General features: G+C 39.4%; 2 protein-coding genes across 2 annotated transcripts; both read right to left on the bottom strand.

The window, feature by feature from the left end:
• Window positions 1-5775: 5775 nt before the first annotated feature.
• LOC104433304 (receptor-like protein 4) lies at window positions 5776-12285 on the bottom strand. Its single transcript, XM_010045992.3, is given in 10 exon segments — window positions 5776-6318; window positions 6632-6837; window positions 8168-8245; window positions 8378-8446; window positions 8958-9026; window positions 9944-10015; window positions 10392-10542; window positions 11127-11858; window positions 11861-12011; window positions 12014-12285. Coding segments are annotated over 10 exon segments (1884 nt in total). The 5' UTR covers window positions 12251-12285; the 3' UTR covers window positions 5776-6199.
• A 7309-nt stretch (window positions 12286-19594) lies between these two features.
• On the bottom strand, window positions 19595-19741 carry LOC104433305. The gene has a single exon (XM_010045994.1). It carries the CDS (start codon window positions 19739-19741, stop codon window positions 19595-19597), a length of 147 nt encoding a protein of 48 aa, XP_010044296.1.
• Window positions 19742-22467: the final 2726 nt, after the last annotated feature.

Below are 22467 nucleotides of genomic sequence, written 5' to 3' on the forward strand. Positions count from 1 at the left end.
TTACTATCATTCAGTCCTTTAGCTTCAACTAGGAACCCTCGCAAGCCCTAGACCACAACTTTGATCATTGAGGATTGAGATTAGACACTAACGGAAAATAATATATATGCTCATTTTGTATTGTAATGCAGAGAATTCTATATTTCTAACCAAATTTCTCGATGAACCTGGTGTTGTTGTGATTGTAATGCATAGCCAATAAAATGGATTGAGACAACTATTTCTTCCCTTCTTCATCGCGAAGTCTTATGGGGCGTGAATTGATTTATTCTTCTCAATCTAAGTCCCTTTTGTTCTTATTAGCTAGGTTCACTTTTGTTTTGTGTCAATCTTGGCAAATAAAGTTCTATCCCTTCATAAGATCCGACCAACACTGACTTTTTATTTGGGCCAACGCTTGGCGGGGGTTTCGCCTCGGTTGTTTCCTTATTTCTAACATTTTTCTCACCCACAATGCAACCTCGACCATCAATTTTGGGGTCGTTGGACTCGCAGTTTGATCCGATCATGTACTTAGTCGAATATTCGAATGGCCTAGCGCAAGAAAAAGTATCATGCGTCCGTGTCATCCGTCCATGATCGCACACGGTGAATAAAGGAAGACAAAAATTTAGTTTAGAAAAGATGGAAGTACAGGAAGTAGGAACAAGATGCTGAAGGGATCGCTAAAAAGGTGTGCTTTTATTCACGGGCCACTCGGTGATCGAGTCGAGAATCCCATGCTGATCGTGGTGCCGGATTTTGGAGCGATATGCATTACTCGGGTTTATCTCGATGCCACTAGTAAAAAATAAAAAGAGCTCGTATGATAGAACAGGCTTTGTTGTTATCGATTTGATCCGGTTTTTTACGTGATTTTCTTTTTTTATGAATCTAAGGGGCAACGTTTTCACACATCACCTCTACTTCTACATCGAATCCAAGTTACTTTTACTAGTTCACTTTCTGGTTAGTGGAGAAAAGAGAGGAGTTGAAGAGGAACTATGGAAATTTGAGGGGTGACAATGTGGAAAATCTTCTCGATCTGAGCGGGGGACCCTCATTTGTCAGGTTGATAAAAACCGAGAGCTCGAGTCGGCGGGTTCTCTATTGGGTTCAATGGTTTTCTGATGTTCCTGATTTTGATCAAAAGAGGCAACCACACGAGTAGATTTCCCACCTATCCTCATCCTTCTCATTTACATGTCAATCAGTAATGATAATTAATCTTTGTGGGCATCAATTATGGACTGGCAAACAATTCTAGTGAGGAATTTTTGTGGAGGGGCATCGTCCTGGTACTGCACTAGAACGAAATGATGCCATCCTTTCGATGGGGAAAGGCATGAACAGAGTGTTTTCTTCTTCTTTTTCCATTTTTGGGGATGGGCCAAGCAAAGAAAGAAATTAAATTGCCAACTCTCATCATCCAATATGGACCCTACTACGTCTCTAGTGCTGATGTACATTTCGACGTGATGTCCACCTCCATTTGACATTTTCTGAAGAATAATATTTTCAGAAAGCTTCGATTCAGCAGGAGTAGTCGTTCACTGCGGCCTCATAGGTCTTGTCGAGCCCTCTTGTTTCCGGCATCCTTATATTTTCGTTCTCCATCGCGGCCATAGTTTTGCTTGCCCGTCAAAATCAGATTACTGTCCTCGTTTGTGACTTTGTCCTTTCGAATTCCCCAAGGAAGAAAAAAATAATTTTCTAGTTAGTGCTCCAATCTGAGCATCTCATCTTCAGAGATGTCCCCACTTGTGGACAACACTCCCCACCGCCTTCCATGAACGTTGTTTGTAGTGATACTACTTTTCAATCGCGGGTGTCCTTGACAAGCAAAGTCGCAATCGAGTGTCTAGGCAACTGTAAACACTGGAGTCATGCACATCTTCATCCAGCAACCAAAGTTGAGCGCCATGGGGTGATGCAATTTTATTTGATGCGATTTCACTCGAGTTTCCACATGATTTTATTAAGATTTTGTGAGAAAACAGGTGTCAACCTTCTGGTCATGTGTTTCTTCAGTGCTTATCTAAAATCCGATTCAATGTATCCACGTCCCTTATCTAGTGTAAGGCCCAAAGTACACGATACTTAGGTCGCAAATTTTAAGAGAAAATTTCACTTGTCCTATGCAAGGTAGAGGCTCCAAGTTGAGGAGAGAATCCAAAGTACGTCAATGAATATAAGTCAATAGCTACGGCGGTCATAAATAAAATAGTTTTATTAGTATTTCTCATGCTTGATAAATGGAGCCATCTTTTGTAATATTTTATTAGGTATTAAGTAAAGAAATTGTGATGCACGTGTGAGTTATATCAACCCCAATCATGCCACATAAGACAGTCAGCGTTCCAGGTTAGCGATTTCAAATTAAATTGATACTAATATGAAAAGATTTAAAACTAAATTGATCCAATTAAAAAGTTTAAGACTGAATCGATAACAATATGATAGGTTTATAACTTTTTTTTTAGTACTTTTCCCAGTGTTTATTTGTTATTACTGTTTATGGTGAGTTTGAGAAAAATTCTCAAAACCCTGGTAATGAGTTCGAAAATTGATAGGAGAAAGGCTTTTTGTGCTCCTGGGTGACTTATTTACAAAATTACATGAAAATACTTATATTATTTTTCATCAAAGGGTTATTTAATTCTATGATGGCAACCCATCTTAGGTAGGTGCATTTTGGCCTCAAGATGATGTGTCTTGTAAGATCGAAAAAACAAAGAGATATGCCACTTTAAGGAATCAGGTAATGTGCGATCCAAAACATAGATGTGTGGCCTCAACATGGGATTAATGTCTGTACTTAGGCGGTTCAAGATATTAAACCTAGGTTGTGCATCTTTTCACACGTACATTTCCATTCATTATGGAACGTCACAAACATCAGGAAGATTCCCAGAAGGAACTGACTTGGAAGAAGTATTTGGGAGGGGCTGCTGAACTATAAGCACACGTTTTTTGAAGGACAAAACAATAAATGAAGATGCCAGGCGAAGCAATTTAGTTTGGTACGTAAGTTCCGCGCTCGTTTCCATTTCCATTCTCGAAACGAGACTTTTCCATCTCCCGTAAAAGGGGGTCCGTCCACTTTTCCACATGCACAAACAAAGATGAAGCAGACATCAAAAACGACTTGGGAGTTCTTTGGTGTCAACATGGCTGCTTCCGTAGCCACCATGGGAGACGAGCAGTCAATATAATTTGGCCACTATGGAGTCTTTTCCGATGTCTGCCAATATCCCATTTGAGATCGGTCGTTTTTTGTTGTCTTCTGCTCCGGAATGCAACCTATCTTTCTCGGTCAAACGTCGGCGCCGTTGTTGCCAACTACGGGTATATTATGAAATTCCTATGTATCAGAAAACACTGTGTACCTGCAGGTATATGTGCATTCATGTGGACTTGTATGTATTTATGCACAAACCGTGTAGTTAGGAATCAGAATAGACCGTACTTTGAGATCTTTTACACATGCGTCGATCAACAAATTTCCCAAGTCGGCAAATTCTCGATGTTATGCGTTTTGTTGGGGCATGGAAAATTATTTTCTAACGCAAGTCTAAGACTCCATAGTCGTATTATCATGTGAAAAAATTATTTTGGTGCCCCCAAAGTACGGGTCTCTAACTAGTCAAGAAAATTATACAATGAGCTTATCATGTTTTACATATGATATCTCTTTTCCCTAGTTCATAACCATCATAAAATGATTTATAGATGGCTGGTATTTTCTAGTGATGACTTCATGATGAACATGTCATTAATTTGTCCAATAAAATAGATAATAAGCATCATCGCATTAGAATATACTAGTGTTGAGGTAGACATCACATGCACGCAGGTCATGGCTAGGTTAGGTATGAATAGAAAGGGATGGAATTTTAAAAAACTTGAGTGATCATTTGAGTTGACTTCTCCCTTGTTAAAGACGTGTTAATTGAGTAGTTGCCGACGAGGAGTTTCAATTCTTAATGCAATGGTAATTTTTAAATGATAAAAAGCGAGACAAAGGACTATTTTCCCCCCCTAAAGATGTACACTTGTTATGAACGAAAACAAAATTCGATTTCAGCAATATGTAGATGCGTGCCGCCCACCTTCTTAGCATGTAGGAATCTTTCTGGTCCCAATCTAGTTTTCGACCTTATCCCAGAGCGAGCTTCCACTTGCAGGTACCGTACATCAAGTTGGGGCTAATTATTTGAACATTTGATGACGATGTGACGAATGAAAACCGTCGGAGCCGGCCACGGATTCGATCTTTTTGTAGTTTCCACGGGAAGTGGAAAATCAGTGATAATTTTCGCTCTTCCACTGGGCAATTGCACGACTTTCGTTCTCTTCCCAAACTAGGCTCTGGTGAACGATATTAAAATGGCACTCTTTTGAAAACTGTTTAGTCATGTGTCCGGACATTAGGCGGGACACTTCGAAAACAACACCGGCTCTCCAAGGTCTAATCTCTCGTCCTAGCTTGACGATTATTAGATAGATTGGTGAGAAACATTAGGACGGGCATGTTTTTGTTCAGCCCAGTTTGCTTGACCTACCTGTTCCAGTTCATTCAGGTCAACAGAAGTTGTGGGGCGCAGAAATATTTACGACTGTAGCCATAGACTGTTTACAAAATACTAGATTTCAGGTTGCTTGAGCAATAGAGAAATTTTTTTAACTCAACCTGTCATTGAATTAGGAGGTTGAAGAGGTGTTTGTATTTAATGAATGGGAATGAATGGCCTGGCCCTCACGGTTTTCAACTCAGTTTCGCAAGGACGCTTTGTCAATTGTGGGGCAAGATTTTTACCTCCACTCTCTTGGATTCTTTTAGCAAATCTCAGTTGCTGAGGAAGGTTGAAATGCCTGATTTTCGATTTATCTCTTGTTGCAATATTGCTTTCAAGTGCAAAACCGAAGTGTTGGCAAACGGATTGAAGGAAATTCTGCCTGCTTTCATAAGTAATAAGCAGTCAGTTTCTGCGGAAGGATGGAATATCTCACACAATGTTCTTTTAGACCATGAATTGGTAAAGAACGGTCATAGGGTTGGCATTTCTCCTAGAGGCACGGTTAAAAGTTGACTCGGTGACGGCTTTTTATCATTTAGTAGGGTCTTTTTGTTGAGACTTTGCTCATGCTTTCCTGTTCCTGGAATAGTTCCATCTGCCAAATATGGAACGAGAGAAATGATGAGTATCGCATAATGATAGTTCTCCTCATGCTCGTAGAGTGCTCAAATGAGTGAAGTTTGTGAGTTGGATCCATATGTCTGAGCTCGGTCTCATGTTAACTAGGCGAACTTGCAGTAAAGTTCCTGGCATTGCTTGATTATCAAGTTTGACACACACAGAGAGAGACCAATAAGTTGGGCTAAGTCGAACGTATTGAACATTGTAAGGCCGAAAACCTTCAGACCCTATACCCATGTGACAAAGGCGGACCGTAGAGAACTTCGTTTTACAAAGCGAGTAATGTTCGTTATACGAACAACAATCTACAGAACTGTTGTATAGACATTCAACATAAATGACTCCTCCACATCTTATAGGAAAATGTCGTTCAGCCTCTAGGAAGCTTAAAGGTTCTTGAACATAAATATCCCAAAAAAAAAAAAAAAATGTATATAGAGCACCACATCCAGAGTAAGAACCACGTCGATTCGACCCCATCGTAACTGGAGTTTGAAAGAGAACTCGCAAAGTAGACCCCTTTTTGCATAAGAAAGCAATCTTCAACAGAACTCAAGCATGAAACTTTCTTAAGCACATCAAAGTCAGAGCACAATTATCTGCCAATAAAAAATGCCCTATTCAATGAGACAGTATGTAGTGTAGTTGCCAAAGCTTTTCTTCAAGCATTTCATGACCACTTGTAATTGAAAATACAACATTTACAACTGTATCAATTGATCCATCTGGTTTGAGTCATTTCAATATTTCTCCTATAATGCCAAAAATCACAGTATACATGGTAGAGTGAACTATGCCAAGTGATCACCAATGTGAGATTGAGATGGAGTGTATCTCACGAGCAATTTGACATTTTATGACCCCATTTTCTAGGGAATTGCTCAAAAGTTGAACGGATGCAACTCATCTTTCTAAAGCAGCAAAGCCACTTGCGTCAGTTTTAGGCCTGTGATATAATTGAATCCGGCAGACTCCCTTTTGAGGAGAGGACATGGTCAATCATCATCGCTCTTCACTTTTCAAGATTTCTGATAGTTAGGACTGAAAGGTGAAGGCAATCCTTTGGCATGTTGGCTTTCCATTTCAAGGAGCATCAGTGACTTCTGCCTCTGGTATCGGTTTCTCTTAGCGGCAAGCGCTGTAAAAGAAATTTTGGTGAGAACAAAACTAATAGTCAACAGAAAATCCAATTTTGTGTGAGACTGCATAAAATATTAATAAAGAGCTCAGTGTGGATTTTGTTTTGAATTGCAGAAATGGTAATTATCAAATTTTTTGGAGCAAAAGTTGGTGTTAATTCGCTGTTGCAGAATAAGGCCAACAAAATCCTGGGATATCAAAACCTTCTTGATTATAGTGAACTGCAGCACCAGGTCTGAACCTGATAGTGAGGTGTATCAAACTATTAACCTTATTTGTGCAGGTAAGGAGTGTTTAAAGATAATACTCACAGATCAGCTCGTGAGGTAAACCAAAGTCATAGTCATTGCGTCTTCTTCTGATGCAGAAAATGTATAGCACCAGTAGCAGCATGATGAAGGCAACAGCACACGATAGGCCAATGGCAATTTTAGCACCGGAGGACAATCCACCATTTTCCCAAATAGAGCAGACAGGCAGAGATGGTGCTCCACATAGAGCTTTATTAGCAGAGAGGCTGAGAGGAAGAGAGATTAAAGTGACGGGTTTAAGCTCAGAACCAAGACAATTAATATCAAAATAATTTAGAAGAAAACGAGGGTAAGCAAAATTCTGATCTTTGTAAATAATGTGATAGCCAAATATGAGTACTCAATGCTCAGGCTACATTGCCATGTCTGGAATTAGTGAATTCAGGTCCTAGCAGACATCTCTAATTGATATTAAACCATGTCTATCCTAATTCTTTTTCCCCTACAAAGATTCCTTGAGAGCAACACAGCAAAGTACATCCCTTCACAACGAGCAGCATTCGCTCTCATCAAGTTTCACAAGTATGAATCATATTTGGTAACTCAAGCAGTAATTTTAGCTTCATGGAACGTGCTGGAACCCACGCCAGTAGAAAAGGCCTGAATGTAGAATTTCTCAATGAGAACTTGTCCAAGGAGGCTGCACTTAAGGCTTCTAAAGGTAATGCTAGCTGTTCAGATTCAAGACTCATGCAGCAGTGGGAAAAAAGATAGGAAGGTGATAGCTTTAGGAGAATTCAACATAGATGTTGACTAAAATTTGAGAATGAATATATCAAAGGCATCATGAGCATATTCCATCACAGAATTGCAGCTATTTCCTCTTCACCTAAACCAAAGCGTAAACAGATAGATCATGAAGATCCAAGACATGAGATATCATAACTCGCTTTCATCTAGGAAGCAGATTACTTAGAACCTGAGGAAAAGTCAAGTCTTCGAGACTCGACAAACAAATTTGACAAGCCCGTTGGAATGGAAATTTAGACTTGGTCAAGATCCACCATTGTGAAAGCATGCACTATCTTTCCATGAGCACTTTGTTCACACCCCATTTCCCAATCCATGGGCCCCAAACCGAATCTAAAGCACTTGTTCATACATGCACCAAGAAAAGGAAGAAATAGGGAAGGCAAAAGTAAAGGATGAAAACCAACCACTTTCGACGATTAAAAAGAGCAACAGGTCCTTCAGAAGACAGCAGATCCAGAGCCAAAATTTCACAGGTCACTTAGAGAGAGAAGATTAAAGGAAACTAAGATAAAAATCCTTTTGATTAGTGTAAGATTAGACACTCAACGGCTCGTCATGACAACGAATTTAATCAATGTCACAGCATAACAATTGGAATACAAAATTATTGCATAAGCTGTACCACGTTACAACCAAAAAAGAAGATGGAAGCACATGGGAAGATGACTGCGCTCTCACATAAGCAGATGAGAACACTAGCACAGCACTTTCATTTCACAGTAAGATAGCCATTCAATAAGCAAAATCAAGAAGATTTAAGACTTCAAAGTGAGGATAACCTACTCTATAGATCCTCCATGGACACCAATTGTAAAGAGTCCCTCTGGGACCTGCCCTTCCAATAAGTTATCATTCAATACCCTAGAACAAAGAGAGAAGAAAATTAGGATTTGACAGATTAAAGGGCAATGCTCAAACTATCTCTTGCACACAACAAAAGCAGGACACACAATATATTATATGATGTGGAACCATTGGAGAAATAGTACTTACAAAAGTTGCATATTTGAAGAAGCTAGACTGTCTGGTATAGAGCCAGTGAGCTGATTGCCTGACAAATCCCTAAATATAACAGTGTTAAACAGGGTATTTTAGAAGACAATACCGTGGTGTCCTTAGCAATAGTATCGATCAAAGGTATTACTTAGAAAAACATCATATTTGAAAGAGAGGGAAGTCATATTCAGCTAAGGAGATTGGTCGTCTATCTGATATGCTCTAACTCCACACTACTAGCCATAACAAATATCCATTACACTTCAAAGATATTGTTAGATGAAACTCAAAATATCAATCTACTCAAATAAAATGAACATGAGAAAAGATTTTGCTTCTGACCATCAGTGTAAACCAGACAAGATCTGAAGAGAGAAAAAAATCTGCAAGTTCAGCTCCTTTATGGACGGTCACTTCTAAAATTAAAAAAAGCAAAGAAGATGAACATTTCAATACTCATTTCGAGCTTAGCTTCATTAATACAGAATGCCGCTAAAGAACCAGTCGAGCATAAGCCAATAGCCAATAAAATTCATGATTTCCCCATCAGATGTGACAAGCAATTTCGGATACTTACAATCGTGCAAGAACATTTCCCCCAAGTCCAGATGGAACTGTACCCCGTAAAGAATTTGAGCTTAAATTCCTGATGACATGTGAGGTCAAACGATAGTAAGCACAATAGGTGAAAATAAGTGAATATTTCCAGAAATTGGATTTTACCAATATATAACTTCACTACTCCAATGAAGAACAGATTTGAAACAGAAAACGATGGACTATGTAATTTTTACGTCTACATTGAAGCCAAAAAAAAAAAAAAATGTAAAAGAGAAATGGCCAGTCCACTTCAATCGTCTAAACCAGAAATGGACATGTATTTAGGAATATGGAGACCAACAAAAAGGTGAAAAAGCTTGTATTACCCACTAAACAATTTCCATGGGAAGAATGAGTGAGCGCCCATTTAAAACTGCTAAAAATCATGACTGTTGTCAACAGTTGGATAGAAATTGGACAAGTTTAGGGCCATAACACGCTGTTAGTGAATAAGAATTGAGATCTTTATATAAATAAACTATAGGTGAACCAAGCACAAGTTTTAAGAGTCTTTTAGCAGCAATTCTACTGAAACAACTTAAAGGGAAAACTCGGCAGTCCTATTATTCCTGAAAACCATGCAAGGCAAAACAGAGACATTGTTGGAGGCCAAGAGCGGATCTTGTTCAAGGGTTATCACCGGATCCAGGTCCTCAACCATGAATAGACGGAACAGAAGAAAAATGGTCGGTGCGATGACTTATGCTAGATGGAAGTAGTAACATAAGGAGAGAAAGTTCTTATCAAAGGCAGAGCAACAAAGACGTGTGGCAGCATAGCTCATTCGAATGACCTAGTCCTCCTTTTTTATGACAGAGGAAAATATAAAGGACTAGAGGTGTGGCTGCAACTTTCTAGATGAAGTATATGAGAATGTCAAGAAGAAATAATGTCAGAGTTTTTCCATTATCTAAAATCCTGGAGGTCATAAAAGGAAATTAGAAGCAGAAAGGCGATACTTACAAGCTTACCAAGTTCAACAAAAGATTTATCTGGTCACTTATGTAGCCTTTCAAGCCTTGACTCCCAAGATCTCTGAAAAACCAATGAAAAGGCTGATTTTAGCATAAGCCACATACTTAAGGCCTGGTCATAAGTATATCAACAATTTGTTAGTTTATATCATTAAAGAACGAGAAACAACAATCTACTAAATTTTCTTTGCCATTGAAGAAATCTTGGGGCCAGTACTGTTGAAGACATAGGAATCTTGTACTTTCCAGTTTCCTTCATAAAATCTGATGTATTATATGAACTTAGAGTGACAGACACTGCTTGTGCTGCATAGATCATGGAAACTAATAAAAGTCACAATTGAATATCTGGTGATGAGATTCGATGCAGTTACCTCTTCCAATGCATTTTATACTCATGGCTAAGTATGAAACATGAAAAAAGTAAAATTGCTCACATTTGATATATTATAAGGGAAGTCTTATCCTTGTTTGGATGACATGTAACTCCCTCCCAAGCATCCCAACTGGTAGGAGCGCAAGGGTCTCCATTCCAACCCATTCTCTCGGGAACTCCGAGTGACTCTTTCAATGCTCTCATAGCAACCACTGGATGAAAAATGAAGACCCATTAGTTTCTCTTGCACACTCTGTCTGCCACGGCAAGCTGATAATTCTGATTCACATTTCATGCCAGATACTTTCTATAGAAATAATTCGTATACGAATCATGCCAAGCTCAGCCTTAATTATTCAGGACAGCCATGACTGGATTAGGTTTTCTTGAGGACATTCCTCCTTTCCTAGAAGTTTGAAGTGTCAACTTGGCTACCACAGCTCTGCACCAGAGATGTAACAAAAGCATGCCATTGTGCTTACTGCATGGTATGTTTAGTCACTATCCCGTGCATAGAATCTGCCTACTACGGTGAGCAATTGGAAGATTTGCAGGAGCAAATTCAGCTTCCCTTTTGCTGATAATGAACAGATGATCGAAATACCTATCCTACACCAGTGTCCTTATTGATTCAAAATAAATTAAAAAAAAAAAAAACAAGAGAGCACCTAAAATTTCTTTTTCGTAAATTTCTCCAGCGTGCCAAACTTTGATGATCAAGATCCAATCATCAAATATATTGGGCAATCAAATAACAGATGGAATTTAATTCTGCAGTGGGCGGCGATGCTCATACCTTGCTCAGGATCAGTGGAAAGATCAACAGGAACCAGTGCATAATTCTCCAGCCCACTAATCAAGGGTACTCCTACAACCGGCTGTAGCGTCACATTCAAAGTCGTACTGCTCAAGTTCCTCACTATGCAATGCCAATCATACACCGCGAGAAGCCCGACCTCCTTAAATATGTCGACCCTGGTCAAATTCTTCCCATTCACCACCACATCGAAGACCCTCTGCCGAGGTCCACTCACTTTGGAGTCAATCTCCGCGAAATGTAGCCACAGCAAGTAATCCGTCTTCGCGTCGACCCCCAATTCGTAGTATAAAGGCCCTTCCCTTGTCATCGTAGCCGTCTGATACAACTTCATCGGGAAATAATTCGGTTGCTGATTAGCCCCTGAAATAGTAGTAATCGTGGAGAGGAGCACGACATTGTTCTTGGAGTCGGGCGACAGGAAATCGGAGCCCGACTGCCAGTAACGGCCGAAATGATCGGTGTCGTTGGTGAACCCGGGCCCCCAATTGTCCGGACCGCAGTCCAGGCGTCCGTAATTGACAAGGACGAAGCCGTGCCCGACGGTAGCCGCGTCGTACGACAGCGGGTCGACCTGAACCAAGGAGAGGGAGCCGACGACGGGGGAGTCGGTGGCGACGCTGTAGAAGCAGACTTCGGCGGGGGGGTCGGGGACGAAGGCGAGGAGATCGGAGTAGGAGCCGCGGCGGGCGGAGTCCTCGGGCCAGGGGAGCGCCAGCTGAAGACGAGGGTGCCCTGGACGGAGGCGTCGAAGCTGGGGGGGTGGGAGCGGCCGTCGTAGTCGTCGTAGACGGTGAAGGCGCGGAGGTAGTAGCGGCCGGAGGGGAGGCCGGGGACGACGTAGCAGTTCTTCTTGCCGGAGGAGGGCGGGGGAAGGAGCGGAGGTTCTGCTCGTGCCGGGAGGGGAAGAGGAGGGGCTCGGAGACGACGGAGGAGGAGCCGCCGGTGAAGAAGCGGTCGGAGAGCCAGGTGGTGTTGAAGGCGTCGGCGGAGGTGTGGTCGGAGCCGCAGTCGATGTGGAGGGAGACGTTGCCGTACGGATAGGAGGAGGCGGCGAGAGGGAGGAGGAGGAGGAGGAGGAAAGGGGGGAGGAGGGACGCCATTGAAGGGACGGAGGGAGTGGAAGCTGGAGAGGACTTGGAACTATAAAGTGAAAAAGTTGAAAATATGGAGGGAAAAAGTGCGGTTGGGACGGCGGAGGAGAGAGGGGGGCGAGATTAGCGGAGCGAGACTGGGGTCGTTAGAATGGGACAGTATGATTTGGTGGGAACGCTGCTTCCATCGTCCTAGCCTGGGGTCCACGGAGTTTGGTTTCCCTCTCCTTCCACTTCTTTTTCTTTCTTTTTTTGGTTTTTTATTGTCTTCCTGTGTTTAGACTCGGCGCTTCTTCTTCTTTTTTTTATTAATCCCACTCTACTTTTATTTTAATTCTCACCCTCAGATTTGTGTCCAGCCTCTTTGCAAGGCGTGGAAGTCGAAACCCACACTTCAAACTAAGTCGTCCCCACCTTAATTCATGAGAAATTGGGGATTTAAATCTCCACCTCCCCTTTTCATATTAAAAATGTGGCCATTGGAACAATTATTTAGTATGCTTAACAAGTGACGCGAGAATATTCGTTCATCAGAATCGAATAATATTGAGCTTTTATTTCGTGCATTGGAGGCGTGCACTTTAGGACGTGAGACGATTACACATGCGGAGTTTTTGCTTTTAGAATGTGAATTGATTATGTAAGAAGGGTTGATTTCTATGAGAGATTATTTGCTTGAAAAAATGAAAATTTATATGCTGATAAAGTATGTAATACGTATTCGTATTAAAATTTGATTCATATGACTTTACTCAGAGTTATGAATTTGATTTCCTTCAATAAGAGGAAAGGCTGTATTAATAAGCTGCTCTCGGTACTTATTAGGGAAACTTTATATGAAATAGTTTTTATCTTAAGATATTGATTGAATATAACACGAAATCCTCAAAATCGTGAAGTTTTCTTCGGTGATCGCCTTAATGATTACGCATTGATTAGTGACATCCCAATACTAAGTCATCTATAAAATAAAAAATATATATTCTCAGAGAAGATGGCCATCTATCAAGCGGAAAAGCGATAGGTGAAATATGAGATTTTTTTTCTAATTTAAAAAAAAAAAAAGGGATCGAATAACTTTCTTTTTTCAAGAGATGCAATGTACACTTATTAATTTCTTATAATGGGGAATACTAATTTATGAGAGAAATGGTGGAGATGGAGAAGGGTTAGGTTCATCTACGTGCCGGGCATGACGTGAATAATAAAACAAAGGCTTCGCAGTCGGTTGTTCTCCCCGTCTCTCTCACGCCCCGCAGCGGCAAGGTCAAGCCCCGCGACATGGAATTTTAATTAAAGAAACATCGGCATTTCGCATGTTCTGCCGCTGTTGTCGGGGTGGAAAGTAAGCGGATTAGGTCGCATTCCCGTCCGCGACATGCGCAGCTCCGCTCAGATTAGCAAAGGAGACTCAGAGATAATGCTCTCTTCCTGTCTTCCTCCTGCTCCATCTGGTATTGGGAGACGAGAGTCTCTCTCTCTCTCTCTCTCTCTTCCAGGTCTTCACCCCTCTACTTTTGGTAGGAGAGTGACGGGAATAAGGTGGAAGGCTTTTGGGAGATGACATGCGAGCAAATCGGGCTTAAGGGCGACCACAATCTAGTAGCTTAAACCTTTTTGATCAGGTGGTTGCAGTCCCATGAAATTATCACAAAGCATTGTCCCAAAAAGGAATGATATGTTTCATAAAAGAAAATTGCCCCAAAAATTTCTAAACTTATAGTTCGTACTCGTAGGGGTGTGCAATGGAAATCATCAGCGGGTTTTGGATAGTTCCCATGGGCGGCAATCCGATTCCTAATTCCTATTCTTGGAACTAGTGGCCGGTCGGTCCAGTTCCCAATTTTCCACGTAAGCCACTGGACTAACTATATAAAGCCTTTTGTAGTTTTTCCTAAGAGCCGAGATTTTCAGCTAGAATTCGACACATAAAACCGCGGTTAAGAGTAAATCAAGTTTTATGCGTAGAAACAAGTATCCTTTTGTAGTCTCTGCAAAGTGGTGGTTCTATAAGTGCCTTTTGACCTTGAAATGACAACAATCAATTCATTAAAACAAGCCTTTTCAAGTAGACGCCATTACATCTACTGCTACAGAATTACACCATACGTCTCCATATGCCGACCTCTTCGTGAATTTTATGTGACCACAACCGATAACATGTAGGTTTGGTTTCTCTTTAGAGAAGCAAAAGAGGGGCAAGGGAGGGGTTTCGTTAAGCTTTCTTTTTTTTAAACATATTTATGATTCGCTACAAAAGTCCAATAGAAATTGGTTCCACTCAATCGAACTGGTCGGTTGGTGCGATTCTCAATTCCAAGACAAGCCAATTCAATCCTTGGTCCCAGAAACTGGGAACTAGTCCTTCTGGTCCAATTCTTAATTTTACCTTCAAACAATTCTAGATCATAAACTAATCATCCCTAATAGTTTGGATCATCCACAAACAAGGGTGTCGTGGCCCTCACTGGCCCTTGCTTGTGGGTCATCGACAATGGCTAAGTATTGACCATGGACCGAAGAGAAAGAAAAAGAACAAAAAAAAAGGAGAGAAATTTTAAAATATGCAAAAACCTGTCTATGTTAGTGTTGCCACACGACGTGGGATAGCAAATGATTGGCCAACATCAACATCAGCAATTTCTAGTCAAAATTGGCCCAAATAACTAAATCGGTAAGTTATCAAAAAGTCATAACTAAATTGGCACAATTGAAAGTTTTAGAACCTAATCAGCCACGGCACTATAGTTTAGGACTTTTTGGGCAATTATCCCCCCTTCATAAGTAATGTTCACATTATATAAACCCAAATAAAACCTAATGTTATTGACGTAGATGGAATCATACGATCGTGTTTTTGTAACCAAGTACAGGGCCTGTTTGGCAACCTCAATTAAGTATCGAAAATTAGAAATTCAGTACATAATGAGATTTAGCTTATTTGATAGTTATAATAAGCATTGAATTAAACGACTCAGTTTCGAACAATAAAAAAAAAAGAAAAAAGGCATGAAAGTGATGGTTACCTCATTCATACAATCGATAGTAATCAGAACCTTGCCAGCTGCATCATAGAAAATTATCGATAATACTTGTAATTCCATGTTTTGAAAGAGTTTAGTCCAATGGAATGATCCAGTTTGATTTATTATGAAACCACTTTTGATTTCTATTTTCAACAATTAAGATTGTTGAAACTTAAAATTCAATATTTAAATTTTCAGCACTTATTTCTTCAGTGATACCATGCAAGCCCTAGGCCCTGAAACATTAATTTTCATCACTTAATTTGGGTGTGAATAAGAATCATTCTATTTCACAACTCAATTTATAGGCAAAATTAGATTTTTTAATTCTATTTCTTGAACGATTTTTAGAACAAAAATACACATTTGATTACCATACAAAAATTATATTCCTTATATAGATTTTTTTTTGATAATTACACAAATTTTCTTTCTCCCGAGCAGCAATGGGAGGTGATGGTAAATAGATGGTGGGCAACCAGTGGCCAACAATCGGCAACGAGCAACTAATGGCAGGTGGGTGGCAACCGGCAGTGACCAACGGAGACAAGTGAGCAACCAGCTAGTAGCAAATTCAAGTAATGAGAAAAAAAAATATTTCTTATTTTTATTTCAGAAATTAAAAAAAAAAAACTAGAAAATTTTATTTCTCATTCCTATTCCAGTCTTATTTCTAGAGTAAAAAATTATTCAAAAATAGAAAAATAAAATTATATCACCAAATGAAATTTTTACTTCTTAATTTTCAGTTTCATCAAATGAGCCCTACACTATGACATTAAGGAAGTATGTAGACTTGATTATTAAATTTTGTGTCCAAAAAGACAAATTTATTTTAAAAAGAAAAAGAACATTGATTGGTAGACCCATCAAACAAGTGGGTTAGGTCGAAAATGAATTGACCCAAGTTAATCATTTAACCCGTTTTGGCCTATTTCTTTATAATGCTAATTTAATAACCAATACCCAACACAATCCATATCAAACCAATATTCGACTTGACTCATTTTGCTAAAACACTTATATTTAACTCAATTTAGTAAAACTCATATCAAAACTAAAGTAAGAGCATAAGATCAAGTGAATGTAAGGGAGTCATGGAGTTATTTAACACTCATCTTATTTTCGACTTTACCATCCTGTTGACACCTATTTTAAAATTTAATTTTTAGAAAATAATAATATAGCATTTGGTTGTAGAGAGAAATTCTGAAAAAAAAATTTGAATTCAAAATAATTCAACGGTCGGATTTTGGAGCCATTTTTTTGTTGAAGAGGTTGAGTGAATATCGCCGGATATTCAACGATTTCAAGTTTTTCTTCTATAAAAGAGAAGCCGAGGCTTCGGTGGAAGTAGGAAGTCAGAAAAAGGAGTCTTCTTTTTTCCTTTTGCTGATTTGTGGCAGAAGGAAAAAGAGGTCAGAGGAACAGAAAGCAGGAGGAGAAGACGTGAGTGACTGGAGAGAGAGAAAAGGTAATAAAAAAAAAAAGAAAGAGAGAAAAAGTTACTGTTCATCTTCTCCGGAGCCCCGTCCGCATTCACTCGACCGGTCATCCGGACCTCCGCCGCTGCCGACCCGCGTCGCTCGCCACCCCGAAGCCAGCCGCGACCGCCGCGCCGCCCGACGTCCTGCCGACCCGTGTCGCTCGCCGCCCCGAGGCCAGCCGCGACCTGCTGCTCGCGCTCGCCGACGCCACCCTTGCCGCTCGTCCGTGAGCACCGCTCGACACCTCTGCAACCGCCTCTGCTCCCTCGACGACCACACAGCAAAGCCTCACACCGGTGACCCGCGAGCCCTCCTCGCCGACCTAGCCGCCAGACGCCTCGCCGCTCCACCCCCGACGCCCGCGCCAGTAGCTTGCGCGTTAGCCGCCTGCTCGTGCACCTCCGCGACGCCTCTGCCTCCACGCAGCTGCGAAGCCACCGCCTCAACCCAGCACCGTCGCGCCCTGCCTCACCGCGATCCACCGCTGCTGCAATACTCGACCGACGCTCTTGCCCCGACGCCAGTAGATCCCGAGCTAGTCGACACGCCTCCGCCAGAGCTACACCCGCGAAGTCGTCACCGTCCCATCTCGCCAGGAACCCTTGCCTGCGAGCCCACGTCCCCGCACCTCGCTGCACCACTGAGAGTCCGAACGCCGGCGTCTCGCTCCGACTACCGCGACACCTGCCCTCCGCTGTGCCTGCACCTCCGCCGCTCGCCACCGCTGTTTTCCGGAGGAACAAGTGTTGCTGTGAGTTTGACGTGGCTGTTCCGATACTGGTTCTCTCCCATCCTTCATACCCAGCTAAATTACACCCCCGCATCGAGACGTGATTTTTCCTTGGGGGTGTTCTCTAATTTCTCTTTGTGCAGGTGTTGTTATTAGTGACACGAAGCCGTACCCTTGACTAGGTTAGGTAATTCCTATAGACTCAATTTAGATCAAATATTCGTTTTCGTAATCTATGAATTCGACTTGATTTGTTATGATTTATTTTATCATTACTCCCATCAAGAAATTTGTCATATTAAGCCATAATAATCAAAAATATTGAACCGCGAGACGGCGGGTTAGATTTTTTATTATTTCGACTTTTCATGGCAAATTCATGATTTGCTTTGCATCATTGATTCATATTAAAATGCCACTGATTTACATGGATGGATTTTTATTTTAGCGTGTTATTATTATTTGCTCATCACATATCATGCATCAAATGTCATATCAAGAATTTAGATATTTAGGTCCATATGCATTTCATATTTAAAACTTCGCATTCTATGTTTTTTCTAAGATTCATGTAGAATTAGGATGATTTTCCTTTAATAAAACCAAAACAAAAAAAAATGTTATTTAGGTTATATAGATTTTATAATGCACACATTACATGTTGTGTTTTAATTAGAAGGTTATAGGTTAATGTTTTAACATTCTCATCATGTAGTATTTTTTTTTTTATAATAAAAATAAAAAATGCCAAAAATTAGCATTGCATCATTATGTCACCTTTTTTAATAAAAATTACTAGGTCATTCCAAATAAAAAAGAAAACATAAAAGTCTTTTACCCGGTTAATTAACAGGTTAGTTCATAATTAATCCAATGTCATGTCATCATTGTTTAATATAGGTTGCATATGTATAATAAAAAAAAAATCATTAAAAAATCACAAAAAGAACATGCATATAGAATTATCATGTCATTCATCTCATGTCATGAAACACATGCGTATTTAGGATTATATAAATAAGATTGCATACATATAGTGATAGTTCTAGTTAGGCCATACGAATTGCATTTCCATATCATTAAAGTAAAATCCATGCATATTAAATTTAGATAAAGATTGCATATAATTAACATTTTTTTTAACAAAAAAAGAAAAAGAAAAATTAGGTGTCCGGTTATTTAGAAATCATGTTCAAGGCATGCATTTTTATTAGCATTTTTTGTTGAATGTTATTTTATTGATTGTGCACCCGCATGACCACCATTTGCATGTCAGTAGCTTAGGTTTAAAATTAATTAACATTGCCTGCAAAGTATTTTTGAAATTAAAATAAAAGGTACCGAAATGGCGTTAGATTTTTCTAGCGTAACCATGTCCCCGGACTTATTGAATCTCTGGTTCGCAAAAGTAAAGTATTCTCTCATGCTTTACTTGGGTTTCTAACCAACCCTAATTGGTTAGTGGCGGCTCCAAATTGGATAGAATTGCATATTTAAATCGATTAATTTTATATGAAGTCGCGATTGGTAGGACTTGGGAGGGTCCGCGCCAAGTCTTTAGACTTAGTAATTCATTAACCTAAACTTTAGGATTACCCTGAAAATTTAGATCGCGACACATCCTGATCCATTTATGATTCATATATTGAATATAACTAATCCATACAACAACTTGGCCTATCAAATATGAATTAAAAAATTGAGTGTATGCTCCATTTGATAAATCTAATTATTGGGTTAATGGATGGAATAAAGATTTTATCTAGCTAGAGGAATCCATGATTCTGCTGAAATTTGTGTATGCCGGATGAGATCGGATTCTCGGGAATGACAGCATTTTCATCTGAAGTAGATTCGATTCATCAAACGAGACATTAAAAGTCGCAAGAAACCTGGGGAAGCTGATTTGGTTTGAGTCTAATGTAATTCAATCCGTCATGCCAACCAATACAAAACTTGTTAATTCGCCAATATTATGTACAGCCTCCACTCCCCGAAGCAAGCCCAAAATAATATTAAGGGAAGGGAGGAAATGAAAAGAATAAAAAATTAAGAAAAGAACAAATTCCGAAGCTCTAGCCAGTTCTTATTTTTAATTTCTAATTAGTTGTCAGTCGTGCCAGCACAATAGCATGACTATGCAGCGCCTGATGATGTAGAGCCGAGCTCTCCGCTCTCTGATGGCGCCCCCCACTCCTCTGCTCGACGCTCTCCTCTTGGGAGCTCCTCCGCACGAGGGGCTGCCGATCATCATCATCATCGTCTTCATCCTCAAATTCTCCCAACGAGAAATCGCAGGTGCGTTAAGTGACGATTTTAGAGAGGGAGAGGGAGATGATGAAATCGGCGGGCGAATAGGGATGAATTGGAGGGATCGTGGAGAGGCCCTTTATATATAGTCGAGAGGAAGCGAAGGAAGGCTGTGGTCCCCTCCCCCCAATTCCACTTCTGAAATTGTGTGCGAGAAACTCAGGGAAAAGCCAGCGATGGGCCATGGGAGAGCGTGCCGTGCCCACGAGGCCCTCCAGCCCGGACCATCTGGATCCACACCCGCCCTTACTTAATTCACAAAAATCAAAGTTGTTTTCTCATTTTGATTATTATTATTAGTACTATCAAAGGGCACGAAAATGGAAGTTTATTGAATGATCTCTCTCTCTAGTTGGCCTGTTAATCTAACTATAGACTATTTGGGAAATTTTAGACCATATGTGTCCTCCTTATTTTTTACACATTCCACGTTTCATTCGTTAATGATTTGGATAGTCGTATATTTTTTAAAATTATGAATACCCATTTAATGGTGGTGAATGTAGGATTGTGTAAAAATTATAAGAGTACACAGGCTGTGTGTATCGAGTAAAAATTCCTACTATTAATGAGTTAACTAAATATTGAGAAAGGTTTTCATTTTGCATCTTGAGAATTATATTTTGTCAAACATTATGTCAAGTCAACGTACAACTCTTAATTGGCATAAACAATATTGAGATAGTGGATCCATAATTCCGATGTGAATAACCAAATGATGTTCAATCTTTAGCTAGAGCTTCTTCTTCTTCTTTTTTACCAATGCCCATAAATTGTCTCATACATGTGCATCAAGAAATCACAGAGTGTGTCGTGTGTAGCTCATAAGGAAAATTTAAGTGGAGATTTGATTTTTAAGTGTTATCTGTCATATCCAAATCAAGCATTTGATCACTCAATTAGTTATTTAGCTGGTTTGTATCTTACGATCAAATTACGTTTGATGATGTGTGGAGTTAGCAAAGAGAAAATAGGGAATTACAATGGCCTAGGTGATTGGACCTTGGTGTGAGAAAATTATATGGCACCGAGGAGGACTGATTTAAGTAGTAATATAATATAAATCTCTGAGTCCGAGTTGTGCGTAAACTGGAAATGTCGGTTCGACTTGATTTTTAAGTTCTCAATCGCTGGGCTCTTGTACTTTTCATGACCTAAAAAACTAATGTTGTTTTGCTTAACAAGGTTGGTCAGCGTTGCACGTGAAGTCTCTCTCCGCTCCAATGCCATTTTTCAATTACAAATATGGAATGAACGTGTCATTGGCTCTGAAATTGTTTTAAGGTTGAATTGAGGACCAAAGTCGATGTGCTCTGTTAATGGTGGACTAGTTTCCAGTGATTTAACGCCACTAGACCTTAACTAGTGGAGAAGTATTACTATTGCTCCGCAGAGATTGTTCTATGTTGTAGCTTTTCGTAGTTTTTTTCCGCAAGAGATTGTTCTATGTTGTAGCTTTCTTCTTCTTCTTCTTCTTCTTCTATTCTATAATAATATAGTTATTTTACCTATTTTCGGCAATAAATATGGTACTTCATAATGCAATATTCGTTAGGAAATATTTGGATTTCCTTCTATTTATTCAAATATTCTACAGAATAATGAGATATAGAGAAAATAATGAAAAAAATGACAAAAAGAAGGAAAGGAAAATTATGTAATTTAGGAATTCAAATAAAAAAGTGTTGAAAGATGGATACCAAATTAAGGATTCTGCGCTATATTCCATGATTTTATGCCAAAAAAATAAGCAATTGTCTCGTGTTATGATTCTTAAATATATCCTATAAGTAGGATAATATTGAGAGCTAGGAGAGACTGCTAGGTTTTTACTTTTAGATCGTTTTTCATTGTTCTAGAGTTTTCTTTTAAGTACTTTGGAAAGAAGACAAAAATGGTGACATAATTCGTGTTCTTTGAGTCAAGATGCTGGGTTTCATATATATTTTTGTTTCTTTTTTTGCTATATTCTATTCTTTTTTGTTAAGACTACAATGTAGCTTGACCATGATAATATGAATTTAAGTGACTAGCCACCACTGATACACACGTTTGAGACTCAAAAGTGATAATATGCAATTGTTCCTTATAATATGCAACAATGATTAAACATGGATAGAGATATACCATGTTCAGTGATAAGGTGATCCAAAAGACTCATTATAAGCCAAGATTGTTCATAGATTTCAATGCATTTATCTTTATTTAAATTCACATAGAGATATAGTGAATTAATAAATTAAGTAGATTTGCTATACCTAAAGATAGGATTGTAGTTTGATATTGTTCTTGTATGCATAACAATAGAAAATTCATATCTAATAGTTATGGTGAAATTGGATTCTCTTACATTTTATCAGATTGATTTACTGCATTTAGTTTCCAAATTTTGCATTTGAGATTTTTAATTTTAACTTATTTTCGATTCTATTTTAATCTATTTGACAAATTTTAGAATTAATCAATTTTTAATATTTAATCGGCTATTATTCATCAATCTCTCTATGGGACGATATTCTTTTCTCATCATTATACTACTCGTTCAACACGTTCACTTACGTCTAGAATTTTACAAACAAAAAATTAAAAATCATAGTTTTTCTCGACGTCTCTCCCCCCCTCCAAACCTCATTCAAACACTTCACAACTCACCCTCCTCCTCGCTCATTCGTT

Source organism: Eucalyptus grandis, chromosome 2 (assembly GCF_016545825.1).
Source record: "Eucalyptus grandis isolate ANBG69807.140 chromosome 2, ASM1654582v1, whole genome shotgun sequence".
Taxonomy (NCBI): Eukaryota; Viridiplantae; Streptophyta; class Magnoliopsida; order Myrtales; family Myrtaceae; genus Eucalyptus; species Eucalyptus grandis.